The 26,475-nt window shown below is 43.7% G+C and overlaps 1 protein-coding gene across 1 annotated transcript in view; it reads right to left on the reverse strand.

Moving 5' to 3' along the window:
- Positions 1-1,289: 1,289 nt before the first annotated feature.
- The window catches only part of LOC115090803 (testis-expressed protein 47-like), a 97,216-nt gene continuing 72,030 nt past the window's right edge, over positions 1,290-26,475 (reverse strand). The window contains exon 7 of the mRNA XM_029600317.1: positions 1,290-3,855. Within this exon, the coding sequence (XP_029456177.1) occupies positions 3,803-3,855 (53 nt within the window). The 3' untranslated portion in view covers positions 1,290-3,802. The remainder of the gene's footprint in view (positions 3,856-26,475) is intronic.

Here is a 26,475-nt window from a genome sequence, read left to right on the forward strand (position 1 = left end):
GCATGGGGAGTGGTCTCTCTTTCGCATGTGTTGGACTCCCAAGGTGTCATGTTGTCCTATCAGGCACTACAAACGCAGTTTGGGCTTTCTCCCACGACTTTTTTGCGTACCTCCAGCAGTGCCATTATATATCCTCGCTGCAGAATCTCAATCTTACTGATGCCTTTGTAGAGCACCTTGAGGAGTTTTTTTTTAAAGTGGACAAGCATATGTGGTTATGGATATCACACCTTCATAAATCTCTAGTTAGACTTAAACCCAAGGGTTCTTGCACTTTGCTCCATTTGAAGTGGAAGGCAGAACTGCCAAATCTAATTGATGTCCCTTTTCCACATTCCTTTAAATGCATACTCATAGCCTCTTCTCCCTCCAAGACCCTCAAGAAACACCCACAAGCCTCCCTAAACTCATTTGAGACTACTGCTCCTTCCGAAATAGACTCTCTTCTAAAGAAAATGAAACCCTCATCTCACTCATTTGACACCATCCCCACCAAACACCTCCTCTCCATCCCTAACACTATTTCACAACCCTTAACTCACATTATAAATCGATCAATTACCCTGGGACATAAGAACATAAGACATGTCCCCACCTCACTAAAACAAGCCTTGGTCAAACCTATTATAAAGAAGAGGGGGTTGCTCTCACTGGTGGGGAAAAATGCTTGAAAATGTGATAGCTCAGCTGACTGTACCATGTTTTTGATGTTTGGCATACTTCAGAGTCATGTATGTCAACTTGAATTGTTGTTTTAAATAGTTTTAAATAGTTTTGTTTGTTTTAAATAGTTTTAAATAGTTTTAAATATAAATATCACAAATACCAACAGAGGACACTACATTTTCTTGTGTACACAAATGTTCGGTATAACTAAATAGGTTATCCCATATATTAGTGATAACTTTATGTTTATTGATACCGTTTTTAATTTTCTCAATTTTCTAAGTTTTTCAATTTTTTGAATTTTTCATTGCATTTTAATTCATTTCCATTTTAATGCAGTATACTCTTTTTAAATCTCATTAATAATGCTTGTCCAAAGCATTGTAAAAAGCTCTCTCTTACACGGTCTCCATCTCTAAGGTTATCGTTTACTTAGCTTAAGTTTCAGAGATCTTCTTCTCTTATATGAGCCTTCTGCTCCAGTCTCATTAAAATAGAAGGTATTTGTGATATTATTAAGCGAGGACCATTTGGGCTTTGTTAGTTTTTGGTGTGACCTTAAATATAAATATACCTGACTAATGATTGTTAAAGGACCTGTCCTCCAGAACCTTTTCCAAACCTTTTTTTTTTTTTTTTTTTTTTAAATAGTTACTACTAGCTGTGACCATATCCTCTGGCAATAAATTCCGCTGCTTAATTGTCTGTTGACTAAAGAAATGCTTTCTTACATTTGTTTTAACTCTGCTACCAGCCAGTTTCATGATGTGTTTCCCAGTCCTAGTATTATCTGAAAGGGTAAATAAATGTATCCTATTAACCTATTCTACACCATTCATTATTTTATAAACCTTTATCATATCCCCCCTCTCAGTTGCCTCTTCTCCATGCCAAACATCTCTAAACTATTTAGCCTTTTTTTCTTTTAGGGAGCTGCTCCATTTCCTTTACCATTTTTGTTGCCCTTCCCTGTACCATTTCTAGTCCAGCTATATCTGAGATGTGAGGACCAAACTTGCAGACATTACTTACTTATGTGTTCTCACCATGGATCTATGTGGAAGTAGTATATTTGCTAGGTTTTGGGTTTTTTTCTGAATAATTCTTATTTTCTACCATTCTATTTGCTTTATTAACTGCTGCCACACGCTGAGCTGAGGATTTCAACATATTGTCCACAATGACTCCTTTTCCCGGGTAGTGACTCCTAAAATGAAACCCAGCATTTTGTACCTAGAGCAGGGTTTCTTGGCCTTATTCATTTCGTGGCATATTTTCGTTTGCTCAATCCTTATGCTGCACCAAACCAAATTTTGCACAATTCTCATTCCCTCCCTCGTTTCACCACCATACCAGCAGGAGGAGAGTAGAACATTTTACCTGTGTGTTAGGTGGATGATAGAATACTCCCAGGCCATGCATGGTATTTCTTTTGTAAATTTGAATTGTTAAAAATGTTTTGATAAAACTATAGCAGATACTATTCCAAAAGATATTTGAACCATATGTTTTGGGCAACAGGAAGTACTGGAAAATTATGCCTACACAGGAAGGACAATATAGATGGTATTTGAACCAGTGTCTCTAAATGTTATCAAGTCAACTGAATTTAGGGTTAAACCCAAACAACATTTACTAAATATTGTTTAAAACTTCTAAATATATTTAAAACTAATAACATGAAAATACAAGTCACGGTGAACTTTAAATTGTGGGGTTGATTTTCAAAGCCACTTCTATGCATAAAATCTTGTTTTATGTGCGTAAATTGTGCTTTGAAAATCAACTGGGGGTTTTGAAGGTAAAACTAAGCACAAAACCTGATTTTGCACATACTTTTTCCACACTTGCAAGAGGTATTCTGGTGGGCAAGGCAGGGCTGGAACAGGGTCAGAATGTGCCCACATTCTTTTGATTTTCAAAAATACGCACATATGTACATATAGAAAGTTAAACCTGCTTCAGACAGGATGTAACTTTCTTGCATGTATGTCTACATGTGCATAAGTCTGCTTTGAAAATTTGGGCTAAAGTCTGTGGGTACTTTAGCTCTACAAGAAATGTTTGAAAATTACCCTCTATCAGGGCAATTATCAAAAGCTATTTGCCCAGATAAGTACTGATTTACCTGGATAAAAAGGGCCGTTTGGAATTGCCCACCCTTAACCCAACTAAAAGTACATGCTGAGTTCCACAATCCATGTAATTTTAGCTGTATTAGGAGGAAACATTCCCAGGAACGTTTAGATGGAGGAAGAAAATAATGTGCATAAATTGCATTTTCAAATCTATGTGTGCTATTTTCCATTGAAAAAGTACCTGCAAAAAAGCAGGTGCAAATGTCCAGAGGTTTCAAAGTGAAAGTAAGCAGGTAATTCCACTCTGAAAACTGGTGCAAAGATACTGTAGGTACAAAGTATCCGTGGACTTTGCAGCTATGCAGATAGTTTGAAAACCACCCCATAAACATCAATTTGCACTCTCATGCATTGTTTTAACAGAAAGATAAAACCCTATATAGCAATCAGTTCAGCCAGGAGCTTTTGTTTACACTGAATTTCTTTGCATCAGATTTTACCCAATCTTGCAAAAATAAAGTTCAAAAGTTAAATGGACTATTACTAGTGTATCTTTTCCATGTTGTAAATTATCCATATTCTCTACAAGAGTCACTACTGAACTACATTATATTTTATACTACACTTTATTCTATTTGTAGTCAATTCTCACCCTATTACAACAGCGCGTCTTAAAATGTTAAGCCCAGGAAGTGATACTGGTCTTTAATTCTATGTTAAATGCATGTGGCTGTGGCTAAATATATCCCAGAAACTGTAATCAATTGCAGCTTCATCGTCGTCGTCAGCAGTTACATTCATCCAGTTGTTTGATCCAGTTTATCCCCTCTTACACAAATACCTTGTTCTTGCGTCACTGGGCCTTCTTGTGTTATTTAATTTGTTATCCTTTAAATGTGTCTTTCTGATGGATGTGGGTAGAGGAGGCTGGAAAAGACAGCAGCTGTCGCACTAAAAATACTTAAAGCACTGAATGAAATGTAAGTGTACTGTGTGTCCGTGCCACCACCTCTCAATGTCTCATCCCAGTGATGCACGCTGAATATTAACCATCTGGTTTAGGGTCTCATTTCGACTGGTTTTATGGGATCAGGTGGAGGCCACACAAGATCTGAAATAAAGAGATGAAAAATAAATGAAAGAAAAGGTGTCATTGCAATAAGTAAGTTAAAATATTAGTTGGTCTACTTGATCAATCAGGGTTTTGTTTTTTTTAATGCTGTGCTATTTATATAGACCACGTTAGTCCTGGTTTGCTGTAGATGACCATGCAAACGTGGTTTTAAACCACTGCAAAATAAAGAGAGTGCCCCCATAGTGGTCCCTGCTATTCTTTTAAAAAAAAAAAAGGTGATACAAGGTAATTTAATTTGTATTTATTTGACAAGCTCTCTGCTTGTAGATCTGTGCTCAGGAGTGCAATAACTGAGGCATATGGGGCAGGCTCCGTCAGTCCTGATTTTGTCCTGTTGCATTTGGTCATGCAATCCTGTTTTTGTTAGGCAAATTAGAACTGCAAGTCCATACTTGCTATGGGACTCCCTCAGCCTGTTTCTTATGATATGGACCCACCTGGAAAACCTAGCATGTTGTGGAATCATCATTCCATAACGCACAGAGACAAACGCTACCTCCATCATCGCTCTCCAACTGGCAAATTGGGCAGTTCAGAAAAAGCAAAATTTATATTTAAACCTTTTTTGCCTCAGGCATAAAATTATCCTAATGCTAAAGAGTTCTTTCTACAAAATTCCTCATCTCTTATCAGTAAACAGATCCAACCATTGTAATACTCCCAGAATTTTTCCTGATTTCAAATTACATGAAATACTGAGAGAAAGAGGTAATAATTGGTTTGCTGGGTCTAGCTATGAGTCCTTCCATCCTTTCATTTGAAAGGACTGGATTAGACACATTCCATTTTATTATTTCTTGTGAATTTACGAAAAAGGATCAGGGCATGCACTGCAAAACACCAAGAAAGTGCACTAAAATCAGTACATGCAAAGTAAGTACTTTTGTATGATTGGTATGGGAATTCCACTGTTTAACTGGACAGATATCAATAACTACTTTTGTATGCATAGATTATTCTGAATATGCTGGTATTCCCTCAAAACATATATTGGAAATATCTGTTATGCAATACTCTCTTTCCACGAGCCTGGAATCTAAATTTGACTGTTTCCTACTTTCAGTTAAAAATATTGTGCTTCCTTCCATCCTAGTGCCAACACTTCTCATGTTGATTGTAAACAGTTGGTTTCTTTGTGTGTCTAGTAATACCCTCTCTTCCATGTACCAACTGCCATATTCCCACTTGACAAACACAAGGCAAGCTCTGCAGGACCCAGTTCATGCACATGCATATAAACTAACATAATCAGCAGTCATAATAATCGTATTACATTCCTTTAATATTTAGAGTGGTGGCTCCCAATCTTATCCTCAGAGACCCATAACTAGTTGGGTTTTCTAGCTATCCACAATGAATAGGCATGATGTATATGTGCATGCACTGCCTCCATTGTATGCAAATTTATCTCACTATGGATAGCCAGAAAACCTGATTGGCTGTGGGGTCTCTGCGGACTTGTTCTCTGAGAAACAGGAGTTCTTTGTATCAGATGCACATGTTCAACTTCTCACCGGCAGGTAAAAAATTATACACGTGACACTCGATGCAAAAGTCTGGGAGGCCTCTCTCTTGCAGCTGGACTACTGCCTTTATCTCAAATTTGTTCAGTTCCTAGTTAAGTTTTAGGTTGCTATGGGAGTTGGAATGTGTCTAATTAGCGTCCTTTAAATGTATTAGTGTATTCACTATATGTCTGATAGTGGCCTACAGGGGAATGATCAAACTCTCAATAAGGTGTGGGAAATTCGTGAAGTGAAGTTAAAAGGCTGTTTTTTGGTTTTTTTTGTGTGTGTGAAAATGGAACCTGCCTAGAAATTAAAAGATGAGCTAGGGGTGGTTGGGATAGGGGTGGGATGGTTGCCTTACTGACTGACTATTTAAAAATAAACTTCTGCTTATTAGCTGCCTTACTATTTAAAAATAAACATACTAACTTCTGTTTATTAGCTGCCTTACTAACTATTAAAAGCACAAACACACTAAATAACATACCCCAATAGTTTACTTCTCACCAATACTTAAAAAAAAAATTTCCCAAGCAAAGGCAATCCTCTCCTCTCAGTGCTCCCACTGGATTGTGGTACATCGCTCCTAGCAATATCCCCTGTGACAGGGCCCAGAACCACACCTGCACTGTCTCGTGACAGAGGAGTAACGATCCTGTGCCTCCTTGTTTGTTGATATACCACATTGCGACTTGGTTGTCTGTCCGAATCAGGTCCTCCTCGTGTGACAACCGGTCTCGGAAGGCCCAGAGGGTGTAATGGATCGCCTAAAGCTCTAAAACGTTTATCTGATAGTGGGCTTCTTCAGCAGTCCAGAAATCCTGCGTGTGGAGGCCATTCACTTGGGCTCCCCAGCTCTGAGGAGAGGCATCGGTGTGAAAACCACTTGAGACGAGGCAGCCTGGAAGGGAATTCCCCACTCCAAATTAGAGGGGTTTTCCCACCAGGACAAAAATGCCCTCAGAGATTCCATTACAGAGAGACAGGTCTCAAGGTCCTGGGAGGTCTATTGCCACTGCGACCACAAGTTCCACTGTGCCCTTCGCATGCACAAGCAGGCGAGTGGGATATCATGGACTGAAGCCGCCATGTGGCCCAACAAATGGAGAAGAAGGCTGGCACTCACATGCTGGATGCTGCGCATGAAGGTTGCCAACAAGGCAAATGCAAGAGCCCGATCGCGGGGCAGAAATGCTTTTGCCTGTGCCATGTCCAGCCTGGCTCCTATAAAGTCCAACTGGAGAGACTGGCAGAGGTGAGCCTTTGGGTAGTTCATAACAAACCCCAAGGGTTGCAGTGTCTGTATGATCAGGGCTAAAGCGTTCAGCGCCCCTATGCATGAGTCGCTCTTGATCAAACAGTTGTCCAGGTATGGGAAGACATGCACCTCATATGGTGCTGAGGTACACAGCCACCACCGCTAGGCATTTGGTGAAAACGCAAGGGGCAGAGGCCAACCCAAAAGCCAGCACTTTATACTGGTAGTGAGCCTTCCCTCCATGAAGCAGAGGTATTTTCTGTGGCCGGGGAAGATAGCTATATGAGCATAAGCTTCCTTGAGATCAAGGGAGCAGAGACAGTCTCCTCTTTTGAGGAGGGGAATCAGATTGCCCAGAGAAACCATCTTGAACATTTCTTTTAAGAGAAATGTGTTCAATGCCCTGAGGTCAAGAATGGACCGCAAACCTCCATTTCTCTTCGGTATGAGGAAATACCTCAAATAGAGCCCTCAGCCCTGCTGAGGGCAAGGAACAAGCTCTACAGCTCCTGCTGTGAGAAGGGCCGAGAGTTCTGTCCGAAGTATGACCAGCTGGGCGGTAAAACCCCATGATGGACATGGGAGAGAGTTCTGTGGAAGCCGTCTGAAATTGAGCCAGTACACCTAGCGGACTATGGTAAGGACCCATTGGTCCAAAGTGATGGTTCTCCAGTGCTGGGCGAAGCCAATAAGCCTGCCTCCTACTGGGGGATCCGGTGCCAGGGATACATTTTGCTGACTCGTGGTACCTTGTTGCCAATCAAAAACCCGTAGCCGGGTCTTGCTGGGGCAGTTGCTAGGGCCTAGGTGTCTGCTGTTGACGGGAGCAGCCTCAGAAGCTAGTTTGTGGCATGCAAGTCCGAGAGGCAGGGGAATAATATTTCCGCTGCCTGTAAAAGGATTCCTGGAGCTTGGCCTGGAAGATTTCCTGGCAGAGGAAGGAGGGTCTGAAGCGCTGGCGGAGAGCTGTTGGAGGGTTTCATGGTGGTCCTTCACTTGGACCTTGTCCTCCAAAAGGTTGCCACTTGTGCATGGCAGGTCGGCCAGCTTCTCCTGCACCTCTGGACAGAGGACGGATGCCTGGAGCCAGGCCATTCTATGGGCACGATGCCCTCGGCGGCTTCTCAGGCCGCTGTCTCAAACACATCGAAGGTGGATCTCAACTCGTGTTGCCAGCCTCTAGTCCCGGCAGGACAATGGCAGAGAGCAACTCCTATTGCAAGCTCTCTGCAAGATCCTGGACCTGCTTCCACAGATTTCAGTTGTATTGGGTCATATACAACTGGTAGGCGGCGATACGGGTGATGAGCATAGCACCCTGAAAGACCTTTCTACCCAGAGCATCTAGCTCCCTATGTTCTCGCCTCAGAGGGGCAGAAGCATGGGTGCGGGAGTGTTTGGCCTTCTTAAGGGCAGACTCCATGACCACCGACTGATGAGGGAGGTGACGCCTCTCGAATCCCAAGGCCTGATGTATCAAATAGGTGGCGTCCGCCTTCCTATTGACTGGAGATATGGAGATCAGATGTTCCCACATCTGAAGGAAAACATCCTTAAAGATGTCATGGATGGGAACTGCCATGATTTCCTTAGGAGCGTTGACAAATTAGAGTACTTCCAACATCTTATATCAAACCATCCTCCTCCGTCAGGAGTTGGAAGGGAATAGCTTCGGTCATTGTCCTGACAAACCCCACAAAGGAGAGGTCCTCTGGAGGGGACCGACAATTTTCCTCCAGTGGGGAAGGCTCGGAGGGGGGGTCGTCCGAGAATTCAGACGAAGATTCTGAGGAATCATCCCCCTATGGGTCATAAGGGCCTTCTTCTTCATTAAGGCCATCGCGGGGCTTGCGCGGGTGAGGCCTGTGGAGACCCTAGCCCTGGGCTCTGAAGGTTTCGAAGGCACCAAGGGCACCGCGGGAATCGACGGTCCCCCCCCCATACACATGCAGCAGGATCTAGCCAGAAGAAGGGCCATCGACCCCCTATACTCATCCCTACTCTACTGAGAAGAACAATTTGCCCCTAAGAGTTCCCGGCTGCAGGATTAAATCCTCTACCAACTGCTGGAGACAGACATTTTTGGTTGCTGATCCCATTCTTTGGAATGCTTTGCCTCAGGAGCTACCGCTGATGGATTGCATTACGACATTTAAGAGCATGGCAAAGACATTTTTATTTAGGCAAGCATTCCCATGTTCAGAATAGGCAGATGTACTTCACTATAACGGTGGTCTTTCGTTTGTTGTCCTCATTTATGCTTGTATGGTCTAATAATTGATTTAAAATTGTATTGACCTGTATGCTGCCTAGAGCTTTGGCATAGGTGCATATAAATAAGTAAATAAAACAAATAAATAAATAAATAAAAGACTAGAATGCTGCAGGGGAACTCCTGCATGTGCAGGAGTTCCCATGCATTGCCCAATAAGGGGTGGCAGCCTGGGAACTCCTGCACATGCTCAGAAAGACTGCTCTGTCTTTCTGAGCTTTGAGAAAGCTTTTATGCACTGGCAGCACTGACGTTATCCACTTAGGTGGCTGTTTGTTCCTGCTTATCCATGGAGAATTTAATTTCCTGCCCCATCAACTGGCAAAATTTTGCCTTGATAGAGAGGGCAGGATATGTTCCAGGAACATGGCCTAAATTTATCTGATTAGCACTGAAAACCAGCATTATCCAGACAAATTTAGCTGGGGAAATCTAGTCAGAGAAATCACTGCCCTAAAGTTACCCAAGGAAGTCCCACTGAATATTCTGGCTAAAGTAAACTGGGCAACTTTAGCCGGGAAACTTCCCAGTCACTGAACCACTCAAAATTGACCTCCAAGAGTGTTGCCACTGCATGTTATCATAGTAAGCGATGCCCATCTTGCCATGCTGCAAATGAAGGTTGCTCCAGTGTAATCCAACATTGAGAGATTGCATTGAAAGTACAATACACAGTAATTACTGTGTAATATGGATCTTTCTAAGCAGGCAAGTCTACGCTAATTATAAAATGCATCTCATTGTTTTAGTTGATTAACTGCTACAGTCTAACATTAGTCAGAGTCTTGGTGATGTCATACTATGCATGCACAGATGATGGTGGATGAGGGTGAAGGTCATGCAGGAGTCAGCATGCACATCACAAGAAACATTTTACTGTACCTTTGTTCCCCAAAAGAAACTTACACACTTGATGTGTTGTCACTCCCAAACACATGTCCTTTAAGTAAAATACACCAAATGTAATACATTCATTTCTCAGTTCTTTCTCTTTTCAAACTATTCCTTCTCATTTCTCTGTCCTTCCTCATGTTATCGTCAGTTCTGTTTGCTGAGAGCTAGTCTACTTTTAACACCACAGTAAGCTTCCTACAAGTCCTACTTTCACCAATAATGCATCCATAGTAGAGCTGTTCAGCTTTCTACTCCATATGCCAACACTTTTTAAATATACTTTTAATGAATTTAATGTTTCTGAAAGTGTCAGATCGACAGCGTTACAAAATGAAGTCCTCCATCTATTTACAGAGTAAGAGCAATGGACAGAAGCCCAGCCCCACCCCTTCACATATCTCAGCTTCTGTTCTAGAGAACCCATTTCCAGGTGTGAGAGGGGAGTTCAGTTCCCAAGGTCATTCAATCCATGGCCTCCCTGCTGAGACTATAGACTAGGATTCAGATTGTAATTGGATTAGGGGATCTGGATGTCTATGCACCAGCAAAAGGACTGAGAACAGCAACCCATTTCACACAGCTCAGTGACCATCTGGCAATTCATGACAATAATTTTCAGTCACCACTGACCCTTGCTCCTCACCACAATCCATGTCAGATTCATGACTCCCTGATACCTGTGAAAGCAGACATCTCCATTCCCCCTCCAAACAATTTTGGACTGTCCATCTCTTCAACTGCTAGACCATTTAACCTACTACAGCTATTGGTCTGGTAGTGCAATCAAAGTTTTGTTAGTCTGTACTGTGTGGTCTCTACAACTTCTGTAGATGATAAATTCAGTTTTAATAATACTTGGAATGGATCAAGAACACTTAAAATAAGTATTCAATGATTGCCCTTCAAAAGGCTCTGTATGCATCTGTCCAACATCTAGGAGCTGAAAGGGAAGAAAAGATCTGAATACCTTGAATAAAATCTTGAGGAATGACAGCAGGCATGAGAGATAACAAAGGGGCCGATGCAATATATTGCGCTCAGCCTAACACACAGCTCAACGCGCGTTTGGACAAACGTTTTGAACACACAGAAACATAGAAATGACAGCAGAACAAGACCAATTGGTCCATCTAGTCTGCCTATCAAGTTTATGGTAGTATCTGCCCTGCCATGCAGATTACCCCCATTCTTATCAATTTCCCAAACTGTAAATGTCAGGGCCCTCGTTGGTTACTTTCTGAATCCAATTCCCTATTACCTCCTGCTGTTGAAGCAGAGAGCAAATGTTGAAGTTGCATCAAACGTATCAGGCTTATTGGTTAAGGGTAGTAACTGCTGCACAAACAAGTTACCCCCATGCTTATTTGTTTCCCCACACTGTAAAAGTCGGGGCCCTCAGTTGCTAGCTGAATCCCATTCCCCTTTTCCCCTGCCATTGAAACAGAGCAATGATGGAGTTGCATTAACAGTATATAGGTTTATTGGTTAAGGGTAGTAACCGCTGCACCAGCAAGTTATCCCCATGCACTCTTTTCTTCATTTCCATCTTCTAGTTTTTAGGGATCCACAGTATTTATCCCATGCCCCTTTGAATTCTTTCACTATTTACGTCTTCACCGCCTCCTCCAAAAGGGCATGCCAGGCATTCACCATCCTCTCTGTGAAGAAATATTTCCTGATATTGGTTCTGAGTTGTCCTCCGTGAAGTTTCATTTTGTTATCCCTAGTTCTACTGGTTTCTTTCCAATGGAAAAGGTTTGACGATTGTGCACCACCACCAGCCTAACAACAAAAGAACCTAAAAAAAAATTTGGACAAACAAAATGGAACACATTCGATCCAGTATCTAAACATGAAATAAACCAAATCATAACAAAAATCAAACCTGCAACCCATCCACTGGACCCAATCCCTGCAAGTACCCTAAAAACAGTACACAGCGCAATCACTCAGAGAATAAAACAATAATAAACCAATCGCTATCAGAAGGCTGGGTCCCTGCAAAGGCTAAGCAAGTTGTGATAAAACCAAACATAAAAGATAAAACTGGTAAAATTGATGATTGTGAAAATTATCGATCAATATCCAACCTGCCCTTCATTGCTAAAATCCTAGAAAAAGCAGTATTATCACAATTAGAGAACCATCTAGAAGACAATAACATACTATACCCAAACCAATTTGGTTTCAGAAAAAAAATCGCTCAACAGAGACCCTACTCATTTCACTATCAGACCCTGTTCTGCAGGGGTTTGACAAAAATGTATCCTATATACTGGTACTAATTGATCTAACAGCAGCTTTCTACACAGTTGACCATACCCTACTGTGCCACCAACAGAAAAATCGGAATCGGTTCTCCTCTTTCCTAGAAGATAGAACATTCCAAGTCAAAATGGGAAATCACATTTTTGACACCATCACAATAGATACGGTGTCCCCTAGGGTTCAGCACTCTCAGCCACACTATTCAACATTTATTTGCTACCCTTATGTACACTGCTAGCAAATCTTCGACTCAACGTCTTCCTTTATGCAGATGACATACAATTCTATATCTCTTTTGACAAAACACTGGAAAAAACTGTGTCAACCCTGTCAATCATCATGAAGACAATACATCAAAAACTCTCAACTAAAATTAACGCTTAATCCAAAAAAAACCAAAATTGTGTGGCTATGAAGAGATAGCAGAGTTGCTTACCTGTAACAGGTGTTCTCCCAGGACAGCAGGATGTTAGTCCTCACATATGGATGACATCATCAGGATGCAGCCCAATCATGGAACACTTCTTGTCAAAGTTTCTAGAACTTTGACTGGCACACTGAGCATGCCAGCATGCCACTAACCCTGCATCCAAGTAGGGGTCCCCCCTCAGTCTGGTTTGTAGTAAAACATACGAGCGAAAAAAAACAATAATAAAATGTAAGTGAACCTAACTCCTCGGGGTGGTGGATGGGTTTCGTGTGGACTAACATCCTGCTGTCCTGGGAGAACACCTGTTACAGGTAAGCAACTCTGCTTTCTCCCAGGACAAGCAGAATGGTAGTCCTCACATATGGGTGAATAGCGAGCTACAGGATGCCCGAGTAAATATACCAAAAGCACCCAACGACGTGCAACAAGCACAACAACAGGGGTGGTTTTGGGTAGTAGGGCATCCTGAGTTTCACAGTGGGTTGCAGGAAGGAAGTTGGGTTGTTAAACTGGAAACAAATTATGCAGGACAGACTGGCCAAAGATGGAATCCTGTCTGCCAGCCTTGTTGAGACAATAATGAGCTGCAAAAGTGTGGAGGGAACTCCATTTGGCAGGTCTGCAGATGTCAGCAAGAGGTACAGAACGGAGGTGCGCTACTGACATTGCCATGGCTCTTACTGAATGCACTTTTACCCGTTCCTGTAGTGGAAGACCTGCTTGTTGGTAGCAGAAAGAAATGCAGTCCGCCAGCCAGGTGGACAGGGTCTGTTTGCCCACCGGAGCTCCCAATCTGGTTTTATCGAAGGAGACAAACAGTTGGGTGGACTTCTTATGGGCTGCAATTGGGTCCAAATATAAGGTGAGCGCACGTTTACAGTCCAAGGAATGCAAAGCCCGCTCACCTGGTTGTGAGTGAGGCCTTGGAAAAAAGGTAGGAAGTATTATGGACTGATTTAAGTGGAAATCAGAAACTACCATGGACAAACAAAATGGAACACATTCGATCCAGTATCTAAACATGAAATAAACAAAATCATAACAAAAATCAAACCTGCAACCCATCCACTGGACTCACTGGACCCAATCCCTGCAAGTACCCTAAAAACAGTTCACAGCACAGGGAGGAGGAATAGCCTAGTGGTTAGACCAGTGGGCTATGAACCAGGAGACCAGGGTTTGGGTCCCACTGTCACTCCTTGTGACTTTGAGCAAGTCACTTTACCCTCTATTTCCTCAGGTACAAAAACTTAGATTGTAAGCCCTCTGGGGATAGGGAAAATACTTTCAGTACCTGAATGTAAACCAATGTGAATTGTCATTTCAAATGTCGGTGTATAAAAAAAAAAAAACCTTTGGTAGAAATTTAGGGTGAGTGCGGAGTACCACACGATCCTGAAGAAATTTGGTATCCGGTGGGTATATTACCAGTGCTTATAGCTCACTGACTCTGCGAGCTGATGTTATAGCAACTAGAAAGATCACTTTCCAATGAGATGTCACAGCTCACAGGAGTGCAGGGGCTAGAACTGAGGTCTGATGAGCAGTGCTAGCACAACATTAAGGGCTGATGCTGGAACCGGAGGGATGCAATGGAGGCTTCAGTTGTAGCAAATCTCTCATAAAGCACCCAGCAAAGGGTTGTGTTGACATTGGAGCCTCTGTGCCTTTGTGGTAAGCGGCTATGGTGCTGATATGCACTCGGATGAAGTTTGCAGACAGGACTCCGAAAGATGCCAGAGGTAGTCCAGGAACCTTGTTGTGGGACAGGAAAAGGATCTAATTCCTTCATTTGTACCTCAAGGAAAATATCTTCCTTTTGGAATGATAAGATTTCCTAGTAGAAGGCTTTTGTGAAGCTACAACAGACAGAGAGTGGAGGGTCGGATGACGCAATGATCCGTTGTTCTGTGTTATCAGAGTTGGATCTGCGCCCAGGCGAATTGGTTGTCAGATTGAGAGGTCGCGTATTTATTTATTGCTTTTATATACTGAAGTTCATCAGGGATAGCACATCAGTTCACAAAAACCGAGAAACTGTGCCAGATGGTGCGTTTGACAATTAACAGTTAACAGAGTAACGATACACTGCGGTTAGGATGCAGTTGACAAGTAACTTAATAAAACTGGTGCATATAAAACTGCTGAGATAATAAATGTCTCTTTGCCTATAACGTAGATATGAAAGAGAACGAAGAAATTGTCTTTTGGGTAAATTATGTACATAGGCTATTGGGTCTTTTGGGTAAATTATGTACATAGGCTATTGGGCATAGGCGTAGGATGGGAAACCAAACCTGTTGTGGCCAGTGAGGGGCTATGAGGATTATTAAGCCCCGGTCCTGCCATAACTTCACGAGAGTCTTGCTGATGAGCAGAAGAGGAGGGTAGGCATTTAGAAGACCCGTTGACCATGAGTGGGCGAAGGCATCCCGTGGTGGTGTCTTGTGGCTGCGGAATAGAGAGTAGGAATTGTCTACTTTGCAATTGTGAATCGACACAAAGAGGTCTATGTGCGGTCTTCCCCACTGGTGGAATATCTCTTCTGCTACAGTGGGATTTAGGGACCATTCGTGGGGATGAAAGGTCCGGCTGAGATTGTCCGCCATCACATTGTCCACCCCTGCCAGGTAGGTTGCTCTCAGTAGCATGAAGTGGGAGAAAGCCCAGGCCCAGATCTGCGCTGCCTCTTGGCATAGCAGGTAAGAGCCTATGCCCCCTTGTTTGTTGAGGTACCACATCGCTACTTGGTTGTCCGTTTGAATCAGGATTGCTTTGTTGGATAGACAGTCCTGGAAAGCAAATAGGGTGTATTGGATTGCTCTGAGCTCCAGAAAGTTTATCTGGTGCTTTGATTCTGCTGCGGTCCAGGTTCCCTGGGTTTGCATGTTGTTTACATGGGCTCCCCAACCGAGGTGGTTAGTGTAATCTGAGGTTCTGGAGATTGAAAGGGTAGTCCTATTAGAAGATTGGACTCCTGGATCCACCATGCTAGTGAGAGATGAAGTTCCTTGGTGATGTGGACAATGTGGGACATATGTTGAGATGACTGGGATCACTAGGTTTTTAAGGCCACTCTCATGGCTAAACGAGCCATTGGGGTGACGTGAACTGTGGACACCATGTGACCTAGCAAGGTTAATAGATGACGAGCTGTTGTGGTTATTTATTTATTTATTTTTAATTTTTATATACCGATGTTCCTGTAAAGAATACATATCGCACCGGTTTACAAGGAACTGAACAGTCGCCTCCAGGGCGGAAATACATTAAAACAGTCGCCTCAAGGCAGAATACATTAACACAAGTATACAGGAAAACTATTAAAAGAGAACTTTCATAAACTCAATTAAATGTAACTGTGAACCATAAATCAGGAACCATAAATCAGGAACATATGTACAGATGTAGGTATATCGTCTGTCGCTTCACCAGATTTTAGCTCTCAGGGAAAGCTTGAGTGAATAGCCAAGTCTTTAGCTTCTTTTTGAATGTCGGAAGGCATGGTTCTTGGCGGAGGTCCGGTGGGAGCAGGTTCCAAAGATGGGGACCTGCAGTGGACAGAGCTCGTTTCCTCAATGAGGTTTTTGTTGGCTGGGTGTGAAGCATGTTCTGGTATGCACTTCTGATCGGTCTATTGGAGACGTGTTGCTGTAGTTGGAAGGATAGGTTGAGGGGGGAGATGTTGTGAAGAGCCTTGTGAATCATCATGAGGGATTTAAATTGTATCCTAAATTTTATGGGCAGCCAGTGAAGATTTTGGAGGATAGGGGTGATGTGATCCCATTTTTTGGTGTTAGTGAGAATTCTGGCTGTCGCGTTCTGGACCATCTGAAGTGGTTTGATGGTGTTGGCTGGCAGGCCCAGGAGGAGTGAGTTGCAATAGTCCAGTTTAGGGAGGATGATAGATTGTAGTACCAAGCGGAAGTCTTGGAAGTGTAGAAGAGGTTTTAATTTTTTTAAGACTTGCAATTTGAAGAAGCAGTCTTTGGTAGTATTGTTTATGAACTTGGTGAAATTGAGTTGGTTGTCCAGCGAGTTTGTATTGTCTTGGCCAAGGTGGATAATGTGTGTGCTCAATCCCTTGAGAGAAACGCTTTGGTCTGCCTGGTGTCTAAATCTGCCCCGATAAAGGGGGTGAGATTGGACTTGGGATAGTTTATTAGAAACCCCAAGGATTGTAGTAGCTGAAGAGTGAGATGAAAGAAGTGGAGAATTACTTCCTTGGATGGACCTTTGAGTAACCAATCATCTAGATAGGGGTAGACGTGGATGCTTTGTTGTCGTAGGTAAGTGGCTACTACTGCTAGGCATTTTGTGAACACAAATGGTGCTGATGCTAGGCCGAAAGGCAGCACTCGGTATTGGTAATGTCGGTGACCGACTGAGAATCTTAGGTACTTTCGATGTGGAGGGATAATTGCTATATGAGCATATGCCTCCTGAAGATATAGAGAGCAAAGCCAATCTCCCCTTTGGAGGAGAGGGAGCATAAAGCCTAGGGTTACCATCCTGAACTTTTCCTTGAGTAGATATTTGTTTAGGGCACGTAGATCCAATATAGGTTGATTGCCGCCTGACATTTTTGGAATTAGAAAATAACGGGAGTAGAACCCCTTCCCTCGCTGAACCGTGGGAACCGGTTCTACAGCATTGGAGCGGAGGAGGGTTAGAAGTTCCTCCTCGAGAATGGGAGAGTGGTTGGTTGTTCTCCACGCAGGATGAGGTGGGGAGTCTGGTGGAAGCGTAAGGAAGTTTAGATGGTAACCTTTGGTTACTACAGAAAGGACCCACTGGTCTGTTGTGATTGTGTGCCATATGTTTGCAAAGTGGGACAAGCGGTCTCCTACAGGAAAATTTGTTTGAGGTTGGCTGTTGCTCTCTAGAAGGGAGTCAAAAACCTGACGCAGGACCCGTCTGCGGAGCTGGTTGGGTCTTGGGAGGTCTGTGTTGGCAAGGTTGTTGCGTTTGTGCCTATTCTCGCCCTCGCTTCACCCTCTCTACCTTGTTGGCGACTCCCTTCGGCTCTGATGGACAGATGCAGCCGTGGCTTCTCCCTGCCTCTTGGTCCCAGTGTCCATGGGCTGGCTTGACGCTACGGATCCACCATGTTCCTGATGATGTAAGGGCGTGCGCATGCGCTCCAGACTTTGTACCAGCAAGGGCGTGAACCTCGGGGGCGTCCCCTCATAGTGACATCATCCATTTTCACTTTAAAAGGTCTTTGTTTGCTAACCTCAAACGAGTTAGCAAGGAACTCCAACCGGACTTGCTTCGGCAGTCCACGCTACTTGCAACAATGATCCGAGTCAGCAAGGGGAAACCTTTCTCCACTGCTCGGCCTTTTCAAACTTACCAGGAGTACCTGCTCCTCGGGAGCTCTGCTCTCTTTATTCTTGTTTTCAGATTGTTGGACGGGATCCGGTACTCGCTCCTCGAGGGCCTACGTTCCTGAAGTCTCAGAAGACTCCTATTGCCTGGAGGCAATCGCAGATGTGAACACGGTGAGTCCTATTACAGACAGGAACCGGTACTCGCTCCACGAGGGCCATTGTTCCTGATCGCTAAGGCTCCCTTCAGTCTAAGACATTATCGCAGGCACGGAGATCGTGAGTTACCATTTGCAGACTGCAGATAGGAATCGGTACTTGCTCCACGAGGGCCTATGTTCCTAATTCCTTTCTCATACTCTCTTCTTCCTCAGAAGATATCCCATACCTATATCTTATGGATTGTTATTACAGATTCACAGACAGGAACCGGTACTCGCTCCACGAGGGCCTATGTTCCTAAATCTCTTCTAACCTCTCTTCTATCCAGAAGCCATTCCATACACAGTTATTGTGAGTTTTATTTCAGACTGCTTACAGAAACCAGCATTCACCTGCGGCTCCTGTTCCTGAATACTGAGGACTCTCTGTTACATATAGAAGACACTACAGAGATCTTCAATTGTGAGTGTATCATCTACCACTGGTTATGCTCTGCATACCCTGTCTACTCACTACCTATAGTCTCTCCTTACAGCTCAGCAACTCAGAGATCATTATTCCAGTATCAGAGGGACTTCAGCCCTGCCGGGCATATCAACTCGCTACTGCCACCTCTGGTGGTTCTACTTCCAGTCTAATAAAGAGCTATCTGTGTTTGTCTCAATACTCCAGCCTAGCCGGTGGGCCCTCTCAGGATCTCCACTTGAGGGCGCTGTCATCTGCCATCGGCCCAGAGATTCACTATTCTACTAAGTGTTATTCCTACACTAAAAAGAGCAGTATTATAATCTGCCACTCTATAGGAACCAACCCACATCAGACCATTACTCCTCTCTCTGCGGAAGCTGATCCATATCACATAGCTATCTCCCCGTGGCGATCATACAGGTTGCTCGTTCATCTTTCTACAGGAATAAGCATAACAGTTGCTACTCCTTCCCTCTGGAAGAGTAGAGCACTAACAGATTGCTACTCCTTAGCAAGAACCGTAACAGTGTGCTACTTTGCCCCCTGGTGGGGGATCGCTAACAGATTAACTCCTTCTTCAATGGGAGTATCCAGCATCCAGAGTCATTGCAGATTACTAACTCCTCCCCCTTGGGGAACTGGTCTTCATCAGATTGCTAACTCCGCCCTCCTGGCAGGGTGAGCGTCAACAGATTGCTAACTCCTCCCCTCTGGGGAGCCGGTCTACAACTAACGTTGACCTTTCTGATAGGGTCTGGCTGGACGAGATCAAGGTGGGGGAGGATAATACCTATGGGTTTTGTAGGTTAGCCTCCTGGGATCCCTTCTGCTTTTTTGTGGTGGATAAAAAATCAGAAGGAACAGTAGAAAGTTGCCGCAAAGTCTCATGATGGTCCTTGAGTTGCACAACTGTTTCTTATATTTTCTCCCCAAATAAGTTGTTCGCTGTGCAAGGGAGGTCTGACAATCTTTCTTGGACTTCTTGGCGCAAGTCTGATGCTTTTAACCAAGCCCAACATCTGGCACTTATGCCTGCTGCTGAAACTCTTGAGGCGGTGTCAAAGATGTTGTAGGCAGCTCTCACCTCATGTTTCCCAGCGTCAAGGCCTTTCTGGAGTATGGAAGTTAGACCCTCTTGAAATTCTTCTGGTAGAGTGTCTGAGAAATCTTGTACTTGTTTCCACAGGTTTCTAATGTACTGGGTCATGTTTAGCTGGTAGGCTGCTATATGTGTCATCAACATAGACCCTTGAAATACTTTTCGTCCAAAGGCGTCCAGGGATTTCTCTATCTGCTTTCTTCTGAGCAGATTCTACCACTACAGAGTGGTGGGGAAGCTGGTTTTTCTGGAAACCTGGAGCTGATTGGACTAGGAAAGTAGCATCAGTTTTTCTATTTACCAGTGGAACTGTAGCTGGGTGTTCCCAGATACGATGCATTAAGTCAAGGAGGACATGAACCAGGATTGCTATGACTTCTTTTGGGGCATCCACGAACTGGAGAACCTCCAACATCCTGTGTCTGGCATTCTCTTCAGTTTGCAGCTTAAAGGGAATGGTTTCAGATATTTCCTTTATAAAGCTTGCAAATGAAAGATCTTCTGGAGGGGAGCGCCGTCTCTCCTCAGGAGGTGAAGGTTCTGATGGGATGTCCTAAGAATCCTGGGAGTCAGAGGAATCATCAGTCCAAGGATCATAAGGCTGGACTCCTGCACCTTACAGTCCTTCTGATGGTGGAAGAAGTCCTAATCCAGCCAGTTCCAGAGGTGGCACCGAAGGAACCGATGGAGGAGGCACCGAGGTCAGTGGAGGACCGATGGTATTGGTGCTTTGGATGGATGTCTGGGTGGTAAAACACCAGACAGACCCAGGATCTGGTTCGCCATCAACGGGGCCCGGTCTTCATCGTCCGATGAGAGAGGAATCGGTGTCAAAGGCAGAGGAGGAACCGGTGGCATCGAGGGAATCGAGGGCCTAGAAGGCACGGGCACCGGTTCAGTAATGGAGCCAGCATAGTAGGCATCAGGTCGAACCTCGGCATGGGCGTCAGTGGTGACTAGAATCCTTTGATTGCTTGGAGAACTGCCTCTTGAACCATCTGGTTCAATTCTTCCTGGAAAGCTGGTGTAGGTAACACCGTTTCCGGGGTTGGAAGCTCCAGAGGCATCGCTGGAGGGTCCACAGTATGTGGAATCTCGGCTCCCGGCATCATTGTTGGTGGGGATCACCTCGGTGTCCCAGTTCCAGAGGAGGATGGGGGCTCCTCTCCCCAGGACTTCTTTGTCGGTGGTTCCATTGACACCGATGCCGAGTCGCTGCGAGCACCGGAGGAAGTATCTTTCTGATGCTGATGCTTCTCTCGGTGCTCGGCATGGTCTTTTTCCAGTGCCAAAGATGAAGAAGTTGATGCTTTTGAACGGGAAGAACCTGGCGATTGGAGGTCGCCGGTACCTCGATGGTGCTGAGAGGTGGAAGGAGACAAAGTCGATGACAAGGACGTCTTCCAAGCCAGTGTAATTTTAGCTGGAGTTGATGGGGTGGAACGCTTAGATTGGAACAGTTCCATTTTTTCTAAGCAGGCCCGGCGGCCCTTCGGTGTCATTTGGGCGCAGCTGGTACATATTTGAATGTCATGGGAAGGCCCCAAACATAAAATGCATACATCATGCGGGTCCATAATGGACATGGTCCTCGGACATTCGGGGCACTTCCTGAAGCCAGTCGCCATTTTTTGAAAAATAAACCCGGCGCGCGGTCGGTGGACGTCGGGCACCGGTGAGGATACCAACTGATATCGACCGCAAACAAGCGGGTAAAAACTTACCGACACTAACAAAAGTCGATGTTCGACGAGGGGGAACCCCTGATAGGGTAATTTTTTAGGAAAAGTTTGAAAAGTTCTGTGAGGAAAGTTGTGAGGAAAAATCTCACAGGGCTCCTGATAACCACGAGGCAACTGCTGAGCGGAAAAAAAGAGACTGAGGGGGGACCACTACTGGATGCAGGGTTGGTGGCATGCTGGGCATGCTCAGTGTGCCAGTCAAAGTTCTAGAAACTTTGACAAGAAGTGTTCCACGACTGGGTTCCATCCTGATGATGTCACCCATATGTGAGGACTACCATCCTGCTTGTCCTGGGAGAAACAATGATAATCAAACCGCCAACAATAGACCTGGGAATTCTTAACATCACTCCCTCAGACCAAGTTAGAGACCTAGGAATACAAATCGATGAGAACTTCACAATAAAAAAACATATAAATAAATTAATGAAAACAGGATACTCCAAGCTAAGAATATTACATCGGCTGAAACCACTACTAACAATTCAGAAATTCTGCACTGTATTACAAACACTAATATTTTCAAACTTAGATTACTGCAACTCACTTTTACTAGGACTTCCTGCCAGATTACTAAAACCAGTACCACTATAATTACTACAAAATGCTTGTGCGAGACTCTTACTAGGAACAAGAAAATTTGATCACATCACCCTTTCACTAATAGCACTGCACTGGCTTCCTGTACAATCCAGAATTCGTTACAAAGTATTAACTCTAATCTTTAATTTCATCATCAACATTAATCGAAGCTTATTAGGAGTGACACTTCAACCATACACGCCAAAGAGAGCACTAAGATTACAAAATAAAGGATTGCTAATGGTATCCACAACACGGAACACACACCTAACACAAATAAGAGACTGAATGTTTTCCATAGCAGGCCTTAAATTGTGAAACTCCCTTCCAGAGTCATTACGTCTGATAACAGAAAGAAAGAGTTTCAAAAGTGAACTGAAAACATAGCTCTTTACAAATGCTTATGACTTAACATAAAACACCAATAAGCTGATAAATTCACTGTCAGGACCAGAGATATTATTAGTATAACGAGCAATTAATAGAGTATAGCGCTATATAAAGCATAAAGTAAGGAGAATTAGAATTTGTACACAATGTTATGTTGACCTATGAAACGAATGAATGAATATGACCTAGAATCCATTAACTGATATATTTTGGCCCAATATGTGAATGCTAACCAAAATTGTGAAAACTGAACAAAGATATGATTATTGATGTGTAAACCCTTGTGATCTTCTTTTGGAATGACGGTATATAAAACACCTAAATAAATAAATAAATAAATAAATATCAGAAGGTTTGTATATCTTCCCTGCACCTCCTCCTTATCCATAACTATGACCATATGAAGAACATCTCATCTACTTCAATACCAACATAAAAGGACTTATCATAGAAGGAAACGCTAGAATAACTCCCGATGCAATAATGGGATTAGCATGTCCAAAACGCAAGTCCAAACAAGTGCATAGCTGATAGTGCTGATCACATGTAAAATGCCATGTAGATGAGGCTATTAGCTATTATCTCTGATGCAGTAAATCTCCGCTCGGCTAACACTCCCTTTTTAACGCGGCATATTTAACGTCAGCCCGGAACTGGCATTAAGTCTTACAGCAATTCAAGGATGCATTATTTTTAATTGTGTTTTGTTTCTGGCCAGCCTTGTTGTATTGGCCAATTGTCTGGCTCAATTTAAATGCTCCTGCATATTCTCAATACCATGCAGCAATGCTGGCCCATATTTTTTTTTTTTTGTCGCGATGATATGACTGCCACGTGGAGAAATGAAAGAGGAATGAACTGGAAGCGTACGCAAGACCACACGATCATGAAAACAGAACTCCAGATGTGTTTTGCTTATTGCGGAATGAGGAAACAGTCATATAGCAACAGCTCCCCTGGGCACCCACGCTAGCAATGCACAATTTCTCTAGTGCGTCCTTTTTAGCATGGCAGCTCATCTACATATTGCATCGGGCGCCCAGGGGCTTTGGATGAGTGGACATTAGGGAAATGGGCGCTCAACACAAGCCCCCGTTTTACCGCATGCTTTTATTGCATGGGCCCCAAAGTGAACAGGCTGGGGGTACTGCAAATCTCAATCAGAGGAAAAGGCACAAGATCATCAGTAACAGGAAAGAAGCAGAAAACAGCATGTGAAAATGCAACCTCATCATTTTAAACATTAGACAACAGTTCCCTCTAGCGATGGCTCTCCAGAAAGCAGTTTGGCTGTTTTTAATGGTTACAGCATTTACATAATAAACAGTGCCACCAGAAAGAAGTAACGCAAACTGGATTTCCTTATCCATGACCAAATGAAGAACATCTCATCTACTTCAATACCAACATAAAAGGACTTAACATAGACTTGGGGTTTTTAACTCACTACCTGGTGCGAAGGTGGCGGACCTCACGCGTCACCTAGATAGGATTTTAGACAGTGCTGGGGAGGAGCCGGCTGTCGTGGTACACGTGGGCACCAACAACATAGGAAAATGTGGGAGGGAGGTTCTGGAAGCCAAATTTAGGCTCTTAGGTAGAAAGATTAAATCCAGAACCTCCAGGGTAGCATTCTCTGAAATGCTCCCTGTTCCACGCGCAGGTCACCAGAGGCAGGCAGAGCTCCGGAGTCTCAATGCGTGGATGAGACGATGGTGCAAGGAAGAGGGATTCAGTTTTGTTAGGAACTGGGGAACCTTTTGGGGAAGGGGGAGTCTCTTCCGAAGGGATGGGCTCCACCTTAACCAGGGTGGAACCAGACTGCTGGCGCTAACCTTTAAAAAGGAGATAGAACAGCTTTTAAACTAGAACAAAGGGGAAAGCCGACAGTCGCTCAGCAGCGCATGGTTCGGAGAGAGGTATCTTTAAAGGATACTAATGATGCATTAGAATTAGGGCATCCCGACAGTGAGGTTCCAATAATTAGAAAAGTAGTCCAAGTGCCTGTAACTAAAAACTCACCTGAGCTAAAAAATTCTAACTTATCCCTATCAATTAAAAAGCAGAATAAAAATACAAACAAAAAACAAACTTTGAAATGTTTGTATGCTAATGCCAGAAGTCTAAGACGTAAGATGGGAGAATTAGAATGTATAGCAGTAAATGATGACATAGACTTAATTGGCATCTCAGAGACATGGTGGAAAGAGGATAACCAATGGGACAGTGCTATACCAGGGTACAAATTATATCGCAATGACAGAGAGGAGCACTCGGGAGGAGGTGTGGTGCTTTATGTCCGGGATGGCATAGAGTCCAACAGGATAAACATCCTGCATGAGACTAAATACAAAATTGAATCTTTATGGGTAGAAATCCCTTGTGTGTCAGGGAAGACTACAGTGATAGGGGTATACTACCGTCCACCTGGTCAAGATGGTGAGATGGACAGTGAAATGCTAAGAGAAATTAGGGAAGCTAACCAAATTGGTAGTGCAGTAATAATGGGAGACTTCAATTACCCCAAATGTAGAAGGAGCGAACCCTTGCACATAAGCAAGTATCACGCAACAACACTGGTGCAAGATCAAGATTTAATCACCACAATTTCTATGGTGGTTATTAACAATTCCAATAATGGAAAGACTCAATTTTTATAGTGGCAACTCCATGCGTTCAACGAAACAGAATTTGAACAGGTCCCCCGACACGGTCCCGTGTTTCGCTGGGCTGCTTCGGGAGGGACCAGGGGTATATTTTAATCTAAGACATAAAACAAATATCAGTGAGTATAAACAATGGTGAAGAAAGGCTACACAGTACCGACCTTTACAAATGTACATACCTTTATGAAAATACCCGGAGCGCGCAAGCTCACACAGGTGTAGGGCATTTAAACACAGAAAAGGCGCGAACGTGACAGCTCTCGCGAGAGCTGTCAACTTACAGCTGGTCTCTGCGGATCCGCACAGTGGATACCCATCTAATAAAACAGGTACCACTCAATTTCTTTATTGAGGCCAGAGGGGGCTACCGTGTCTAGAATAAAGATCCATCTCTGCTCCCTCCTGCCTAGGATCTCGGGGTAGTTGCCTCCCCGGGGAGGGCGGCGCACAACCTCGATCACCAGGAAGGAGAGATCAGAGATGGTATGTTCGCATTCAAGCCAGTGGGACACCAGGGGTTCATCAAGTCTGTGTAAACGAATGTTAGAACAATGTTCGATTATTCGAGTTTTTAACATGCGTGTGGTTTTTCCCACGTAGAGCAACGGGCATGGGCACTTCACAAAGTATATCACCCCTTTAGTGAGACAGTCCGAGGAAGAGCGAAGTTTGAACACCCGCCCCGTAAGTGGATGTATGAATTCTGACATATTGGCTGTGTGGCTGCACATAGTGCAATGACCACAAGGACCATGTATTCCTAAATTGTCAGATGTGTCAATGAATGGGTAAGTATGCACTAGCCTGTCTCGTAGATTTCTGCCACGCTTAAAAGTAAAACGAAGCGGGCCACGTAACACGTGTCGGGGGACCTGTTCAAATTCTGTTTCGTTGAACGCATGGAGTTGCCACTATAAAAATTGAGTCTTTCCATTATTGGAATTGTTAATAACCACCATAGAAATTGTGGTGATTAAATCTTGATCTTGCACCAGTGTTGTTGCGTGAGACTTCAATTACCCCAATATAGACTGGGTAAATGTATCATCGGGTCACACTAGAGAGATAACGTTCCTGGATGGAATAAATGATAGCTTTATGGAGCAATTGGTTCAGGAACCGACGAGAGAGGGAGCAATTTTAGATCTAATTCTCAGTGGAGCACAGGACTTGGTGAGAGAGGTAACGGTGGTGGGGCCGCTTGGCAATAGTGACCATAATATGATCAAATTTGATTTAATGACTGGAAAAGGAACAGTGTGCAAATCCAAGGCTCTCGTGCTAAACTTTCAAAAGGGAAACTTTGATAAAATGAGAAAAATTGTTAGAAAAAAACTGAAAGGAGCAGCTACAAAAGTAAAAAATGTCCAAGAGGCGTGGTCATTGTTAAAAAATACCATTCTAGAAGCACAGTCCAGATGTATTCCACACATTAAGAAAGGTGGAAAGAAGGCAAAACGATTACCGGCATGGTTAAAAGGGGAGGTGAAAGAAGCTATTTTAGCCAAAAGATCTTCATTCAAAAAT

This window comes from Rhinatrema bivittatum, chromosome 4 (assembly GCF_901001135.1).
Source record: "Rhinatrema bivittatum chromosome 4, aRhiBiv1.1, whole genome shotgun sequence".
NCBI lineage: Eukaryota > Metazoa > Chordata > Amphibia > Gymnophiona > Rhinatrematidae > Rhinatrema > Rhinatrema bivittatum.